Raw genomic sequence first — 14,320 nt, 5'->3', positions numbered from 1 at the left:
TGTGTGTTGGGGTTGTCCTCAGATGGGAGGGGTGGGGTTCTCTCCAGGAGGGACAGTGACTTGGGCAGAAAGGTGGGCCTGAGTCACCTGTGACAGGGCCCCCTCCCCTCCCCCTCCGGGTATTTTTAGCTGCAGGTTCCCCTCCCGTCTGGGTCTGAGTGTGAGTCACACACGCCCCATGAGGAGCGCCTTCCCTTCTGGCTCCAGGCTGCCTGCACAGGGTCCTTGGCTGCCTCTGGGGCGAAGGGCAGGGCCTGGCCAGCGCCTGTGGAGGAGCGGGTCCCCGCGGGGGTGGTCGGCTTCCCGGGGAGGAAGACATCTCTCCTGCAGGCAGGGACTGTGGCTCCCCTGGCTTGATTCTCTGTCCTGGGGCTGGAGCGTGGACAAGGCACAGGCGGAGGGAAAATGTGTAGACTTGGGCAGAGGCCCAGTCACACCCGCACGCTCGGCCATTCCCACCCTCCGTTCCCCTGCCCACCCGCTTCCTCCTCCCTCAGCCTCGCCTGGCACCAGGCTGTCTGTGGCCCGTGTGCGTGCCATGCTCACACACGTGCACACAGACACACACATGCTGCCGAGACTCCTGGGGACGCGGTGGTTGGGCCAACCTGGCCTCCGCTTAGCAGGTGCCTGGGCGGGAAGAGCAGTCTGTCCAGACCTCTGTGTGGAGTTGGGGGGGGTCTTGGCCCCCCATTACCCCCCACTCAGATCCCACTGGCATTCTGGGTGGCCCGAGATGCTGTCTGTGCAGAAAGAGTATTTCTCCTCATCTTTCTGGGCGGATTCTCAAGGCCACGTTCTGGAACTCTATTAGCTCTGAGGAGGAAAGAAAAGCAGGCCTGAGAGGCTTTAAACTGGAAAATACGGAGAAGAGCGGAAAATAGTAATTACAGTAAAAGGAAGAGGGGCGGGCTTTGCTGTTATTCCACAAAGGGCTCTGAGCTGGGGGTGTAGTAATTGCAGTAAAAGGAAGAGGGATTTGGGCTTTGCTAAGGATCAGCAGGATGGCCCATTGGGGCTGCTCCCCAAGATCCACCCCCCAAGTAGGGCAATACTGCAGGGCAGGCCTTCTAGAAGCCCATGATCTCAATTGTGGCGGTTATCTTCTCCATTCTGCCGATGGGGAAACAGGCTGAGAGAGGCGGCCCCAGCTCAGGGCTGCACTGGGAACCCGGGGTGGGGTGGGGGGCACAGCCCAGGCTGTTCCATGATGCACTCGCCTCCCCCACTCCCCAGAGCAGAGGATGACCTCACAGTCGGCCTGCAGCTGTCAGCTCAGAGGAGCCATGGGGGGTTCCCTAGCGTGGTGTGCGTGCCGCGTGGAGGCTGGTGGGGTGAACACCGTGGGAATCAGTGTCCAGAAAAGGGAGAGGCGCTGTCCACAGTCATCCGGCTTGCCAGGGCGTGGATGAGTCCAGCCTGGTGTGGTTGCCCCACCGCTTGGGGTGCAGTCTGGGGAGGGGGGTGTGAGAAGTGGATGCTCTGCTCCCCCACCCCCCAGGGACCTAGCCCCCAAGGACCGGAATGGTGCATCTGACCCCTTCGTCCGAGTGCGCTACAACGGACGGACGCAGGAGACCTCGGTGAGGGGGCCGGGGGAGTGGGGGACGGGCAGGCCTTCATCAGCTGGGAGGTCAGGCTGGGACTGCAGTCTCACAGAAGAGGTTTAGAAAAGCGGGGTGATCCCGGTACATAGCAGGTCCTGGCTCTTCTGGCACCGGCCCCTACAGCCCCAGCTGCCTTTCAGTCCTGGCCTCCTGGACCAAGACAGTGGCGTGGGGTTCATCTGCACCGTCCAACAGCTCCCCCCACTGCTTTGCTCCAGGAAACAGCCGGGGTGGTGGGCTCAGCCACGAGCATGGGTACGGGGTGGGGTCCTGGTTTCCCAGCGCAGTCCGCTACCTTTTCGCTCTGTGGCCTTGGACAAGTACTTTACCCACCCTGGGCCTCCGTTCCCCACCTTGAGAAGTGAATAGGGGTTTGGACAGGAAGTTTATACCTCTGTTGTTGCAAGGCCCCTGCAGGGATCCCAAGTGGGGTATTTGGGGTTGGCTGTGCCCTTGGCTGGGCCTTGCTCGGGGGGGCCCATGGGGGTCAGCCCCACCCCTCCTCCCATTCTGGGCAGATTGTGAAGAAATCATGCTACCCACGCTGGAACGAGACGTTTGAGTTTGAGCTGGAAGAGGGGGCCACGGAGGCGTTGTGTGTGGAAGCCTGGGACTGGGACCTTGTCAGCCGGAATGACTTCTTGGGCAAAGTGAGTGCCCCGCCCCTTCTGGCTACACCTGCCACCACCTCTGAGCCTGGCCTCCAGCCCCCCATCCCCCTCCGGCTGCCCCAAAGGGGCACTCCCCAGAATGAGCCACTGGTGCTCAGGGACCCCCCAGAAGGGACTCCCCCCAAAAGAACAGTAGTTGGCAAGGAAGAGGGCTGAGGGTCCCAGCCTCAGCGTGCCCTCCCCCCGCGTCTGCCTTGTCCCCAGGTGATATTCAATGTCCAGAGACTGTGGGCGACCCAGCAGGAGGAGGGCTGGTTCCGGCTGCAGCCTGACCAGTCCAAGAGTCGGCGGGGAGAGTAAGTACCTGGGCTTGCCAGTGGGGCTGGTGGGGGCTGACATTTGGCTCCATCAGGCAGGCAGGTGCAGGGAGGGGCAGACCCTTGCCCACTGGGCCAGACTGTTATCCTGGCTGGTCCTGCCGCCTGGCCCTTCTCACAGCCTTAGACTCAGCCCTGTTCTCCTAGCTCCGAGGCGGTAGAGGTCTCCTGCTTTCTACTTTCTGCTAGATTCTGGAACAGGCCGTCAGACTTTTTCCTTTTGAGGGGTTCTCGGCAGAACTCAGACCCAGGGTTCAAGTCCCCAGAGCTCTGACTCCCCCCCCCAAATTTTCCAGGAATAAGGTTGCCAGATAAAATATAGGATGTCCACTTAAAGCTGAATTTCAGGCAAACATTGAATCATTTTTCAGTGTATGTCCATGCAGTACTGGGGACAGACTTGTACTAAAGATACTCAAACTTAACTGGGCGTCTTGTATTTTTGTTTTGGTAAATCTGGCAACCCTATCAAGGAAGCCCTCTGGGCTCCTTGCCCACAACTCAGCCTGGAGGTGGAGAATCAGCAGTGTCCCCCACCTTGGATGGTTCAGCTCTGTCTCTCTGCAGAAAGCCCCAGACCCCCCATCCCCACCATCGACAGGGTAGGGCAGGGCAGACGACTGTGTCCAGCAGCGAGGCATTTCCAGAGAACCAGCCAAGGGCCCTTTGGAGGGCTTCTGCGGATGAGGCCGTGCTGAGCATCATCACTTAGTGAACTGCGCTGTGCTTCTGGAAGGGGTCCTTACAGACGGTTAAGCTTTGGCCAGCGCCCCCACCAGGAGGGATCTGAGCAGGGGAGCTTGGCAGTTAGATGTGTTGTGGCAAGTTGCCTAACCTGCTCGAGCCTCAGTTGCCCCTGGCAGGTTGTTATGACACTTGGGGATTTGCTTCCAGTGTAAAGCGTATACACGAAGGAGCTATTCTCTGAGAGTTTACAGATTCCAGGCTGGGGAGCCCAGCACATCCACATGGGTCAAGCTCAGAGTCCAAGGAGTCTAGAGGGGGCAGGAAGCCAGGCTGTGAGGGTGGTTGGAGGTGGGAAGGGCTTTCCGAGCGGGGAAAGAAAGCAGCTTGGGGAAAGAATTGGGGCGGGGGTGTGGGGGGGAGGCAGTGCAGGGAGGCAAGGTGGAGGGCATTGAGCCGAGAGACTGAGAGGCTGGCCCCCAGTGGGGAACATGGAGGCAGTGGGGAGGGGGCCTGGCCCAGGTGGCCTGAGTCCCTGGTGGAGAGGTCACAGGCTGCCCATTCCAGGGGCAGCCTGGGCTCCTTGCAGCTGGAGGTGCGGCTGCGGGACGAGACGGTACTGCCCTCCGGCTGCTACCAGCCCCTGGTGCGGCTGCTGTGCTGTGAGGTGAAGCTGGGCACCCAGGTGAGGGGGCCCTGGGGGAAGGTGGGAGGGTCCGGGGACCGCAGGCCTACACCTGCTCTGAAGAGCAAAGCGCTCCGTTCTCAGGATGGTAAGGAAGTAGCCAGTGCCCAGGGCCCCTTGCCATCCCTTGAGAAAGCACCCCCCCTTCCGCGTGGTCCTCTGAGGTCCTCAAGAGTGAAGGGTTTGGGTTCCCCTGTGGGTCCTCCCACCCTGCCTGTCCTTGCTGCCTCCCGCAGGGTCCAGGGCAGCTGATACCACTTATTGAGGAGACAACAAGCACCGAGTGCCGCCAGGATGTGGCCACCAACCTGCTCAAGCTCTTCCTGGGGCAGGGACTGGCCAAAGACTTTCTGGACCTGCTCTTCCAGTTGGAGCTGGGTCGTACCAGTGAGGCCTGGGAGGGGGCGGCCTGTCTGAGGGTGTGGTGGAGAGGGGAACCAGGAGCCTAGGACTCCAGAGATAATGAGAGGGGAGAAATCTGGGAAGCCTTCCTGTAGGAAGCTTAGCTGGGTCTGAGGAGGCAAAGCAAAGAGCAAAAGGCATAGGTGTGGCAGTGTGCTGGGAGGTGGCAAGGTAGTTCCTTACAGAGGGGCCAGCTTAGAGCCCCCATCCCCGTGGTCCTCTGTCCTTCCCCAATCCCTCTAACCACTAGAACCTCTGCTTGTAGGTGAGGCTAACACCCTGTTCCGGAGCAACTCTCTGGCCTCAAAGTCCATGGAGTCTTTTCTGAAGGTGAGGTTGAGTGGTATATGGTCTTTGTTTCCTAGATGAGGAGACAGAGGTTCAGAAGGGCCAAGAGATGGAGTGGGAGCTTAAGCTCCAGTCTTCGGTTGGGAGTCCAGGGCCCTTTAAGGCTAAGAATTTCATCCATCCACCCATGCATCCATTCACTCGTTCATTCGCGCAGCAGCAGTTTGTCACGCTGTCCCCTTTGCGTGCCTGGCTCTATCCAGAGTGGACACGGCAGGCAGATGGTGCTCGGGGTGGCTGGGAGGCCAGCTGCAGGGAGAAGGCCTGCAGCTGGAGGCCGGAGGCGGGACCAATGCCGCCCCCCGCGGCCCCCAGGTGGCTGGGATGCGGTATCTGCACGGCGTCCTGGGCCCCATCATTGACAGGGTGTTTGAGGAGAAGAAGTACGTGGAGCTGGACCCCAGCAAAGTGGAGGTCAAGGATGTAGGGTGAGGCCAGGGGTGATTCCGGGGAGGAGGGGGGGGCGGGGGTGCCAGGCCCTTTTTGCAAGTGTATGTTTTGGCCCTTTCTGCCTGGGTCTGCCTTTCGTCGCTCTGCCCATCTGTGCGTTGCCTCTGTCCCTGTCTCTGCTGACGCCTTATCGCGCCTGTCTCGGGGAGCCTCTGTGCGAGTCTGTGCAGGGGCGCTGACCTCCATCCTCTCTGCGGGATCCACTCAGGTGCTCCGGGCTGCACCGCCCACAGACCGAGGCCGAGGTGCTGGAGCAGAGCGCGCAGACGCTGCGCACCCACCTGGGGGCGCTGCTGAGCGCGCTCAGTCGCTCCGTTCGCTCATGCCCCGCCGTGGTCCGCGCCACCTTCCGGCAGCTTTTCCGGCGCGTGCGCGAGCGCTTCCCCAGCGCCCAGCATGAGGTGCGCCCCCTGCCGGTGGGGCCGGGCGGGGCGGTGGCGGTAGTGGGGGGGGGGTAGGGGGTTAGGACCGCAGGCAGGGTCATGGGGAGCGGGAGAGGCGGGGACAGCACCAAAGGCCCGCGGGCGGTCCCGAGACTAGGCCTCAGGCAGTCCAGCCCTGCTCTCCCGCGCCCCCCAGAACGTGCCGTTCATCGCCGTCACCAGCTTCCTGTGCCTGCGCTTCTTCTCTCCCGCCATCATGGCGCCCAAGCTCTTCCACCTGCGGGAGCGGCACGCGGACGCGCGCACCAGCCGCACCCTGCTCCTGCTGGCCAAGGTGCGGGCCCGGGGACGCGGGCGGGATGCCCAGCCGGGTGCCCACGGGGCCCTTGCCTGCATGGCAGTGTATCCCCGACTGGCTCCAGGAACGCCGGTGGCACTGCACTGCACAGCTGACAAAGCTTTCTCGTGGTCAGCCGAGCTCATGGACAAGGAAACAGGTCCCTGCGGGGGAAAGAGCTTACCCAAGGCCGCACTGCCTGTGTGTGTGAATGCAGGCCTTTTAACCCCCAGATCTGCTTATTCCCAGGCGGCACCGAGCTGCCTGGCACCAGGCTGGGGCCGGCGTACCCGGGGGGGTGAGGGGGGAGGAGCACTCTCCTATTAAACTTGTCGAGGAAGGCCAGTAGGTTGCCCTCAAGTAGTCTCAACTGTCAGGTCCCGAAAGGCCTCAAACTCCGTGATCGGCTCAGCCCCGAACCCCAGTGCGGATGGAACGGGCCCATGAGCAGAGCTCGTGCCGCTTCTGCCTCCGTTTCTTACCGCGGGAGTAGCCCCGATTTGGGGGCGGGGCGGGGGAGGTTGCAGTGGGGGGGCCCGTGACCCAGCAGAGCCTGGCCCTTGGCTGCTGTCACCTGCAGGCGGTCCAGAATGTGGGCAACATGGACACGCCCGCTTCCAGAGCCAAGGAGGCTTGGATGGAGCCGCTGCAGCCCACCGTGCGCCAGGGCGTGGCTCAGCTGAAGGACTTCATCACTAAACTGGTGGACATCGAGGAGAAGGAGGGTGAGCACTCCCCGTGCGGCCCCACGCTACCCTCTCCGTCCAGATTTGCTCCGCCCCTGCCCCGCGGCCCCACCCACACTGGCTTGTCTGACGGCCCTGCCCACAGTCTTCCAGGTCCCATTTATTCTCCCCTCTGTCTCTCTCGTCGCACCCGCAGCTTCTTGATCCCGTTTGCCCCGTCCCGTGGCCTTGCCCACCTGCTGCCTGTGCCCCTCGCGGCTCCGCTGCAGTCCCTACTTCGTCCCTGGGCTCACATTTTACCTTCCCTCCCTGGCCCGGCAGAGCTGGACCTACAGCGGGCACTGAGCTTGCAGGCACCGCCGGTGAAGGAGGGACCACTCTTCATCCACAGGACCAAGGGCAAGGGCCACCTCATGTCCTCCTTCAAGAAACTCCACTTTTCCCTCACCACCGAGGCGCTCAGCTTCGCCAAGACACCCAGCTCTAAGGTGGGCAAGTGGGGATCCGAGGGGTTTATAACACTCTGGAGGCACCTGTGCCTCCCTCGGAGCCCACCCCAGGGCCCACCGGGATCAGAGAAGAAAACCGGGCGGGACCAGGCTTCTGGTGGCAGCCACAGGATCTCTTAAGACCCGTAGGGAAGAACCTTTTCTGCCCAGAGGGCAGGGGGCAAGGGGCAGGCAGTGGCTGCCGTGTCAGCCCTGGCTTCTTGGCGCATGAGTGGGGTGGGGGGCTGAGGGGTGCTTCTGGGAGGTGGAGGAATGGGGGGGGCTGGGAGGAGTCCTGCTTTCCAGCCCTGTGCACCTAGGAAGTGTCTCATTTTCTCTGAGCTTTAGTTGGTGTCTTGGCTTACAAACTGGAGACGACGGTCCCTTCTGCCCAAGTCATTGAGGGCAGAGGAGAGGATCACTCTGAGGGTGCAGAGCCCGGGCCCGGCACAGGGCAGGATCTCAGCCAGTGGTTTTACCCAAGGCCCCGGGCTGGTCTCCTGTCCATGCTCTTCTCCCAGGAAGGGCGGAGCACTTATGTTCTCCGTGGGTCTGCTGACCCCTAGCTGGGCTGACCCGACCTCCCGCCAGCCAGGCTCTGGGGACGGTCTTCCAGGGATTCCCAACCCGGCCCTGAGCACCTGATGGGAGAACCGAGGGGGTGAGGGAGCTCCCCGGGTGAGGAGCCTCAGCCTGGGCCTCTCGCTTTCCAGTTTCTTCCACTCCTAGCAGCTGCCCAGCCGCTGAGTGCCCTCAGCATTTTCTGCAGCCTCAGCCAAGCCTGGCAGGGCTTTCCCTTATGCCACTCTGGGCCCCTTTCCATTCCTTGGCTTTGAGCTCTGCCCTTTTGTGGGCACATCCGTGCATCCCCACTGCTGCCTCCTTCCTGTCTCCTCTTCAGCAGAAGAGGGCAGCACATCTTCTGTCCTTTGGGAGGCCCCACCCCCAGATGTGTGTTTTCGGGGCTCCCCTCCAGGTGTTCTTACTCCTCCCAAGAGGCAGCTCTGCCCTTCGCTGCTCGTCACTGGGGCCAGCAGGGGTGGTGGGCTTGCATGCCAGGCTGGGGGGAGTGGGTGCTCTCCTGAGGGCCATGGGGGCTCTTACTTGGGTGATAAGGGCCCTGATGAGTTCTGATGGGAGACCCCGGGTTGGGGGCTGCTAGCCCAGGTTCTGCTTCAGTAGGTTGGGGGCCCCTCAGGGACACAGACCCGTCAGACGCACAGCTTTTCCCTGTCCCATTCGTGTCTTAACAGATTGGATGATGGCAGGAGTGGGGAGGGGCCAGGAGGCAGGGAAGGTAAAGGCACGGGGCGGGGGGGCGGGGGGGATTATTCATAAGGGGAAAGGCACAGGGCCTGGTCCAGGCAGGTGCTACTTTCCAGGCCTGGGGAATGCTGGGAGTCCAGACATTTCCAAAGCTCAGACCTCCCATGATCGCTGCGAACCCTCGAGAGGCCAGGCACTTAACCACCATGTGCGCTCTGTCTGGCTGGGGTCACTCACAGAGCCGGGTCCCCTAAGCCAACCCCCGGGGCTGCAGAAGGGGAGACTGAGGCCCAGAACTAGGACACGGAGTGGTCCCGGCTCGGACCCTGAGTCTCCCTGCCTCGGCCCACTACAGAAAAGCGCCCTCGTCAAGCTAGCCAACATCCGGGCGGCAGAGAAGGTGGAGGAGAAGAGCTTTGGCAGCTCGCACGTCATGCAGGTCATCTACGAGGACGACGCGGGCACGCCCCAGACCGTGTACCTGCAGTGCAAGGTGGGGGCCGCGTGGGGGCGCTCGAGGGGAGGGCTGCTGGGGAGGTGGGGGGCTAGAAGGAGGCCCCAGTGAGCCTCCTACCCCCTTGTCAGCTGCATCAGGCCCAGCAGGGTGTGAGAGCTGACGTGAGTGCAGTGCGTGTGTGTGTGTGCGTGTGCATGCGTGCGTGCGTGTGTCCTGGGCTCTGGGGGCCTGTGCCCGTGGCTTTCCCTGGGCCTGTCTAGGCACCCAGGTGTAGGTCTGTGCGTGGTCCAGGGTAAGGACGTGTACGGTCCTGTGATTTGGAGCCTCACACGTTGTACGCGTTTGAGGAAAACTGGATTTCTGAGTGTCCGTGCTGGTGCCTCTGTGTTTGCGGAACACATCAACACGTAATCCTCACGTATTTATGCCGGCGTGTGGCTCTGCGTACGTGCTCTCAAATTCTCGTCTCTTTATGTACTAACTCATCCATTCATCTGAGAGGTATTTGTGGAGCGCCTACAAGGCTCCCGGCGTGGTTCTCTGTGGTGGGGTACAGCGGCAGGGGAAAGAGCCCTGCCCTCGTGGAACTTGTCTCCCAGGGAGGCACACGGACCACTAAATCAATATTTAAAATGTCAAATGGTGGCAGTGCCTTGAAGGGCACAAAGGAGACTGAGGGAGAGAGGGAGGGGACAGAGTAGCGTTGAGCAGGGGGACGTTGCTCTCTAAAGGGTGGGCAGGAGGGCCTCTGACGGGCGGCCTCTGAGAAGGGGCATCGTGAAGGAGAGAACGTCTGGGGGCAGGACACGGGGAGCAAGAAGGAAGGCTGAAGTCAGAGGGCGTTTGGCTTGTCCCTGGGAGGGACTGTCCGGAGCTACAGGGGAAAACGGTGACCGCCCTGTACAGTTGGCAGGTTGTACACTGCCCAAGGCATGGCCGAGGGGGCGAGTGGCGGCCGACGTCCAGCCGGCGCTCTGCTCGTCAGGCCATGTGCCTGGGAGCTCCAGGAAGGGGGGCGGGCTTCCTGGAGGGGGTGACCTCTGACGGCCCCCGCGCCCCCTGCAGTGTGTGAACGAGCTGAACCAGTGGCTGTCTGCGCTGCGGAAGGTGAGCATCAGCAACCCGGGCCTGCTGGGTTCCTACCACCCTGGCGTCTTCCGCGGGGACAAGTGGAGCTGTTGCCACCAGAAGGACAAGTCAGGTGGGAGCGGAGGCGTGGGCCCCTCTACACGGCATCTGTCCACCCTGGCTGGCCTGGCTGGGGGCCACCTGTGCACCCGTGGGGAGGAATTGGCGGCGGGCCGGTCCCTGCAGGTGCTCTGGGCGGGAAGGGTTCTGTGACAGGGGAGTTTGGGAAGTGCCACGTGGTGTGGGTGCCGCACGTGGGTTCGCTGAGGGCCCCGAGGAGGCCTGGAAACGAGTTGGAGTGTAACACTAGCTCACGGGACAAGGGCCCTTGGCCGGGGAGGGAGGTTCCTGTGAACCGGGGCTCCGAGGAACACACTGTAGGAACTCCTTGCTGCTGAGCTGCACGTTCCCACCTGGCAGCCTGATACTGGAGCTGCAGGTGGGGGACCCTGGGCACCAGAGGGATGGCCGAGACGAGCTGCTGCTAGAACTTTCCGTGATGGTGGTAGTGGTGTCCAGTACTGCGCGTGTGCTCGTTACGAACATGTGGCTTGAGCCGTGGCCAGTGTGGCCCAGGAATGGAGTTTGAAGTTTGTTTTAATTTTATGTCATTTTAATGATTTTAAATTTAAGCGGCCTTCTGTGACTACCAGGTTTCCCTTATCGGCAGCTCAGTTCCGGGACTGTTAAGGTCTTCTTTAATCTCCATCTGCTTTACAAAAATATATATATATTTTTAGGATTTTATTTATTTGACAGAGACACAGTGAGAGAGGGAACACAAGCAGGGGGAGTGGGAGAGGGAGAAGCAGGCTTCCCGCGGAGCAGGGAGCCCGATGCGGGGCTCCATCCCAGGACCCTGGGGTCACAACCTGAGCTGAAGGCAGACGCTTAATGACTGAGCCACCCAGGCTCACTGCTTTACAAAATTCTTGCTCCACAGTCTCAGAAGAGACTCAGCCCCTGGAGCCTGGCACGGGAGGCCCTGGGAAGCCGCCCCACCTGCTCCAGCCCAGCCCTGGGTCTGGGAGGGGACAGTGGCAGCTCTGGTTGGCCTGACCTGCAGCTGCTGGCTTTGACCTTCATGGTGATAGACCTTCTTATTGGTGAGGGGGACTCCTTAGGCAGCTAGGAGGCAGGTCTGGTAGCCCATTCTGTGGAGGAGAAAACCGAGGCTTAATGGGGGCCGATGTCTCTGCCAAGGTCGTCAGGCCAGCAGGTGGCAGGGCCGGCTCATTCCAAGGCATGAAGCCCTCAGCTTCCAGCCCCATGATCTACGGTCCCAGGCCGCTCCCTTCTTCCTTCTGGGCAGGCAGCCCTCCAGAAAGCCGTCCACAGCCCCCTTGAGTTGTCTCCTGTGCAGCTCCCGTGCTCGGCAGTTGTGTATCTCTGGGCTCAGGAGCTGCACCCGGCAGAGATGAGCTGCTGCCCTCCTGGGGCCCCTGAGCCCATTCCTGTCCCTCTCCAGGCTTCAGCGTCCCCACCTGCACTGCCACGAAGTTGGACGTAAGCTCTCATGGGCTCTGCCCGCAACCCTGCCCTCTCTGTGCCCCCAGATCTGGGCTGCGACAAGACCCGGTCACGGGTGACCCTACAGGAGTGGAATGACCCTCTGGATCATGACCTGGAGGCCCAGCTCATCTACCGGCACCTGCTGGGCGTGGAGGCCGCACTGAGGTGAGGAGGTCTGTGTGGCCCTGGGGAGTGTGGCGGCCGAGGGCCCGAGCTGGGGCCACGTGGCTGGTCTCCTGCTACAGATCAGGCCTGGCCCCTTCCTGCCGGTGGCAGCCACACCTGGGGAGGGGCACGCGGGTCTCTGCAGCATGAGGCTGGCTCGGTGAGGAGGAAGGCCCAAGGGCTGCAGAAGGCCCGGGTCATTGCCACAAGTCATTGCCATGGCTGTATATACCTGCCCCGGACTGACGCAGCCTCCCAACCTGTCCGGCCTCCCCATTGTGCCCTCGGAGCGCAGGGATTGTCCTCAGCCAGCTCTCTTGAGTTCCTCAGCCATCTCCTTAATGCCCTGGTTCTTAGCCCTTGGCTCCTGCTCAGAAAAAACCAGAATGCCTGCGCCCTACCACACTGACTCAGAATCTCTGGAGGTGGAGTCCAGAGTGGGAAGATCTCCAAGCAACCCGCTGCTTCCCTGAGCCCTGAGCGGCTTCCCTGAGCCTGCTGGGATGGGGGCGGTTTTCTGCCCCACACCCCAGTCCCCAGGGCCCTGGAGGGGTGGTGGCTCTTGTCCTTGTTCCTCATCAACTTTTCCAGGGTGTAATCTCTTCCTCAGAACCCTTCGAAGCTCAGGGGGTCGGACGAGAACCGCTCGCTGCCCTGTGAGCCAGAGTCTCCAGCAGCTCCCAGGTCACTCTGCGGCCACACGTCCTTTCTGATGGTGTCCTGTCACCATCTCCCTCTCTACCCCTAGTCTGGCCCCCTGGCTCGGTGACTTCGCCACCTACTGGATGAAGCCACCACCCTGTCTGCTGCTCTGTTCCCGGGACCCACAACTGTCCCCCATTTAAGTCAGGAAGTGGCAGAGCCAAGATTGGAACCCAAGCCACCTTGGGTTCAGGTGGGTCCCGCCACGGGACCAGTGCCCAGGGGCCTGATCATAGCCTCCCCAGCTCCGGAACCACCCGGCCACCCCTCCTCTCATTCTGCCTCACCTCCTTGCCATGGAGCACCACCAGACCTTCTGCCCCACCGGCACCTCTGATCCCCTGACACGGTGACCCGTCCTTAGTCCCTGCTGTGCCCACTTCCTGTGGCTGCCGTAACCAGTCACTGGACGCTTGGTGGCTGGGAACGATGTCTTCTCTTGCGGTCAGTGTCGAATTAGCAAATGAGCAGGGCAGGTAGGGGACCGGAATGACCCCATGGGGCCTAGAAGGCATTTCAGGAGGAGCAGCTCGTTAGATCTTACAGGGACATAGCTCTTCGGAAACTCATCAGGGAGACCGGCAAAAAGACCAAGCCAGAGGAATTCCGAAGCAAGGAATTTCAAGCCTGGGGTCCACGTGGCTGCTCGCTCTCCCTCCGTGTGGGCTGCCAGGGTCGTAACTGAGGGCCCAGGGAGCTCTGGTGAATCCCGGTTAGGAATTGTGCTTAAACTGCAACTGGCTCGTCCTCCCATAAGGAGGAAACTTGTCCCACCACCAGTTAATCCTGGGACTTCAGGCCCCAGTTGGCCCTTTTCTGCAGGGTCCTCCGAAACCGGAGTGACATTGTTCGAACTTGGGTTTCCGAAGTGCCTTCCGCTGGCGCACCGTGGTGGAGGTGACCAGAGGAGGTTGGAAGAGGGAAGGTGGCAGGTGACCTGGGGACCATTACCTGGATCCCTGTTACTTCCCCACAGATTGAAGGGGTCGGCGGCCCCCCGCTCCCAGGATCCCCTCTGGCTCAGGAGGCCTGCGCGGGGTCACCCAGCCTTCCTGGCAAGGGCACCACGCGCTCTCACTCTGCCCTCCCCCACAGGGAGAAGCACCGGGAGCTGAGTGCGGGCACAGGGGCAGGCTCTGTGCGCACAGGCCCAGGGGCAGGTAGGTCCCTCCCAGCTGGACCCCCGCAGTGGCCGGAGCTCCGTTCCGGGGGGCTGTGGGTGGGGCCCCACTCCGGGGCGGGGGACCCTCTGGCCCTGGCTGCTCCACTCTCATACTGCATCTGCCTCCAGCCCCCGAAGACCCACTGGCCCAGCTGCTGCAGGTGCTGCAGGACCTCCAGGAGGCCCACAGCTCCAGCCCCGCCGGCTCACGGCCCTCGGGGCTCAGCCGCCCGCTGGCGCTGCAGACGTGAGGTCCACCCCCTGCGCCCTTGCCGAGCCCCCTGCCAGGTGCTTGGAGACCCGCCCGCCCGGTGCGCTTTCGGCTCTTCACTTCATTCTCACTCACTGGGGAGCAGGGCTTAGGGCTCTCGTGGGCTGGGTGAATTGGGGGGTCGGGGGGGTCCAGAAGGCCCATCGTTGCCCGCCTGAAGTCTCTAGGGCGCCTGGCACACTCCCGCTCTTCTCTGGAGCCTGGCTGCTCCCTGCCGGCCCTGCAGCCATCCCTGGCACTAGCCCACGCTCTCCAGGGGCCCTCTCTTCTGCCCAGGGCGGACCTAGCCAGAAACCACCCCTAGGGTGGCCCGAGCCTGGGTGGACTGATGCTCCTTGGACCCAGGGAGGTGGGAAGAAACACGGAGCCCAGGAGACCAGGCTTGGACCTCAGCATCCCCCAGCTCCTGGCCACCACACCGCCTGCTCCTCCACCCCGGCCGCTGGCTGGGCCCTCCGGGCGAGCTTCGCCGGTGCTCTGTCGCTGACAATAAACCTGCTGTGACTGCCTGGGCTCTGGGTTCTTGTGATGGGGGTTGGTGGAAGGACTAGACCTGGGGACTCCAGTGGCTCCTTGGTGGCCAACGACGGGGCCACCAG

General features: G+C 62.2%; 1 protein-coding gene across 4 annotated transcripts in view; it reads left to right on the top strand.

Annotated features, from left to right (window-relative positions):
- Positions 1-14,230, top strand: part of RASA4B (RAS p21 protein activator 4B) — a 22,460-nt gene extending 8,230 nt beyond the window's left edge. For 3 of the 4 annotated variants that reach the window (XM_025864715.2, XM_073884171.1, XM_073884170.1), the window contains 16 exons: positions 1,502-1,583; positions 2,126-2,257; positions 2,483-2,574; positions 3,847-3,964; positions 4,201-4,351; positions 4,632-4,696; positions 5,030-5,142; positions 5,373-5,565; positions 5,744-5,881; positions 6,465-6,609; positions 6,892-7,058; positions 8,680-8,817; positions 9,847-9,982; positions 11,466-11,586; positions 13,384-13,448; positions 13,580-14,230. In XM_025864715.2, coding sequence (XP_025720500.1) covers positions 1,502-1,583; positions 2,126-2,257; positions 2,483-2,574; positions 3,847-3,964; positions 4,201-4,351; positions 4,632-4,696; positions 5,030-5,142; positions 5,373-5,565; positions 5,744-5,881; positions 6,465-6,609; positions 6,892-7,058; positions 8,680-8,817; positions 9,847-9,982; positions 11,466-11,586; positions 13,384-13,448; positions 13,580-13,701 — 1,978 coding nt within the window. In that variant the 3' untranslated portion in view covers positions 13,702-14,230. The remainder of the gene's footprint in view (positions 1-1,501; positions 1,584-2,125; positions 2,258-2,482; positions 2,575-3,846; positions 3,965-4,200; positions 4,352-4,631; positions 4,697-5,029; positions 5,143-5,372; positions 5,566-5,743; positions 5,882-6,464; positions 6,610-6,891; positions 7,059-8,679; positions 8,818-9,846; positions 9,983-11,465; positions 11,587-13,383; positions 13,449-13,579) is intronic. The other variant, XM_073884169.1, reaches the window with a different exon arrangement.
- Positions 14,231-14,320: the final 90 nt, after the last annotated feature.

Source organism: Callorhinus ursinus, unplaced genomic scaffold (genome assembly GCF_003265705.2).
Source record: "Callorhinus ursinus isolate GAN/ISIS: 27379988/994484 unplaced genomic scaffold, GSC_fseal_2.0 scaffold55, whole genome shotgun sequence".
Taxonomy (NCBI): domain Eukaryota; kingdom Metazoa; phylum Chordata; class Mammalia; order Carnivora; family Otariidae; genus Callorhinus; species Callorhinus ursinus.
This window is presented reverse-complemented; position numbering and strand designations above follow the sequence as displayed.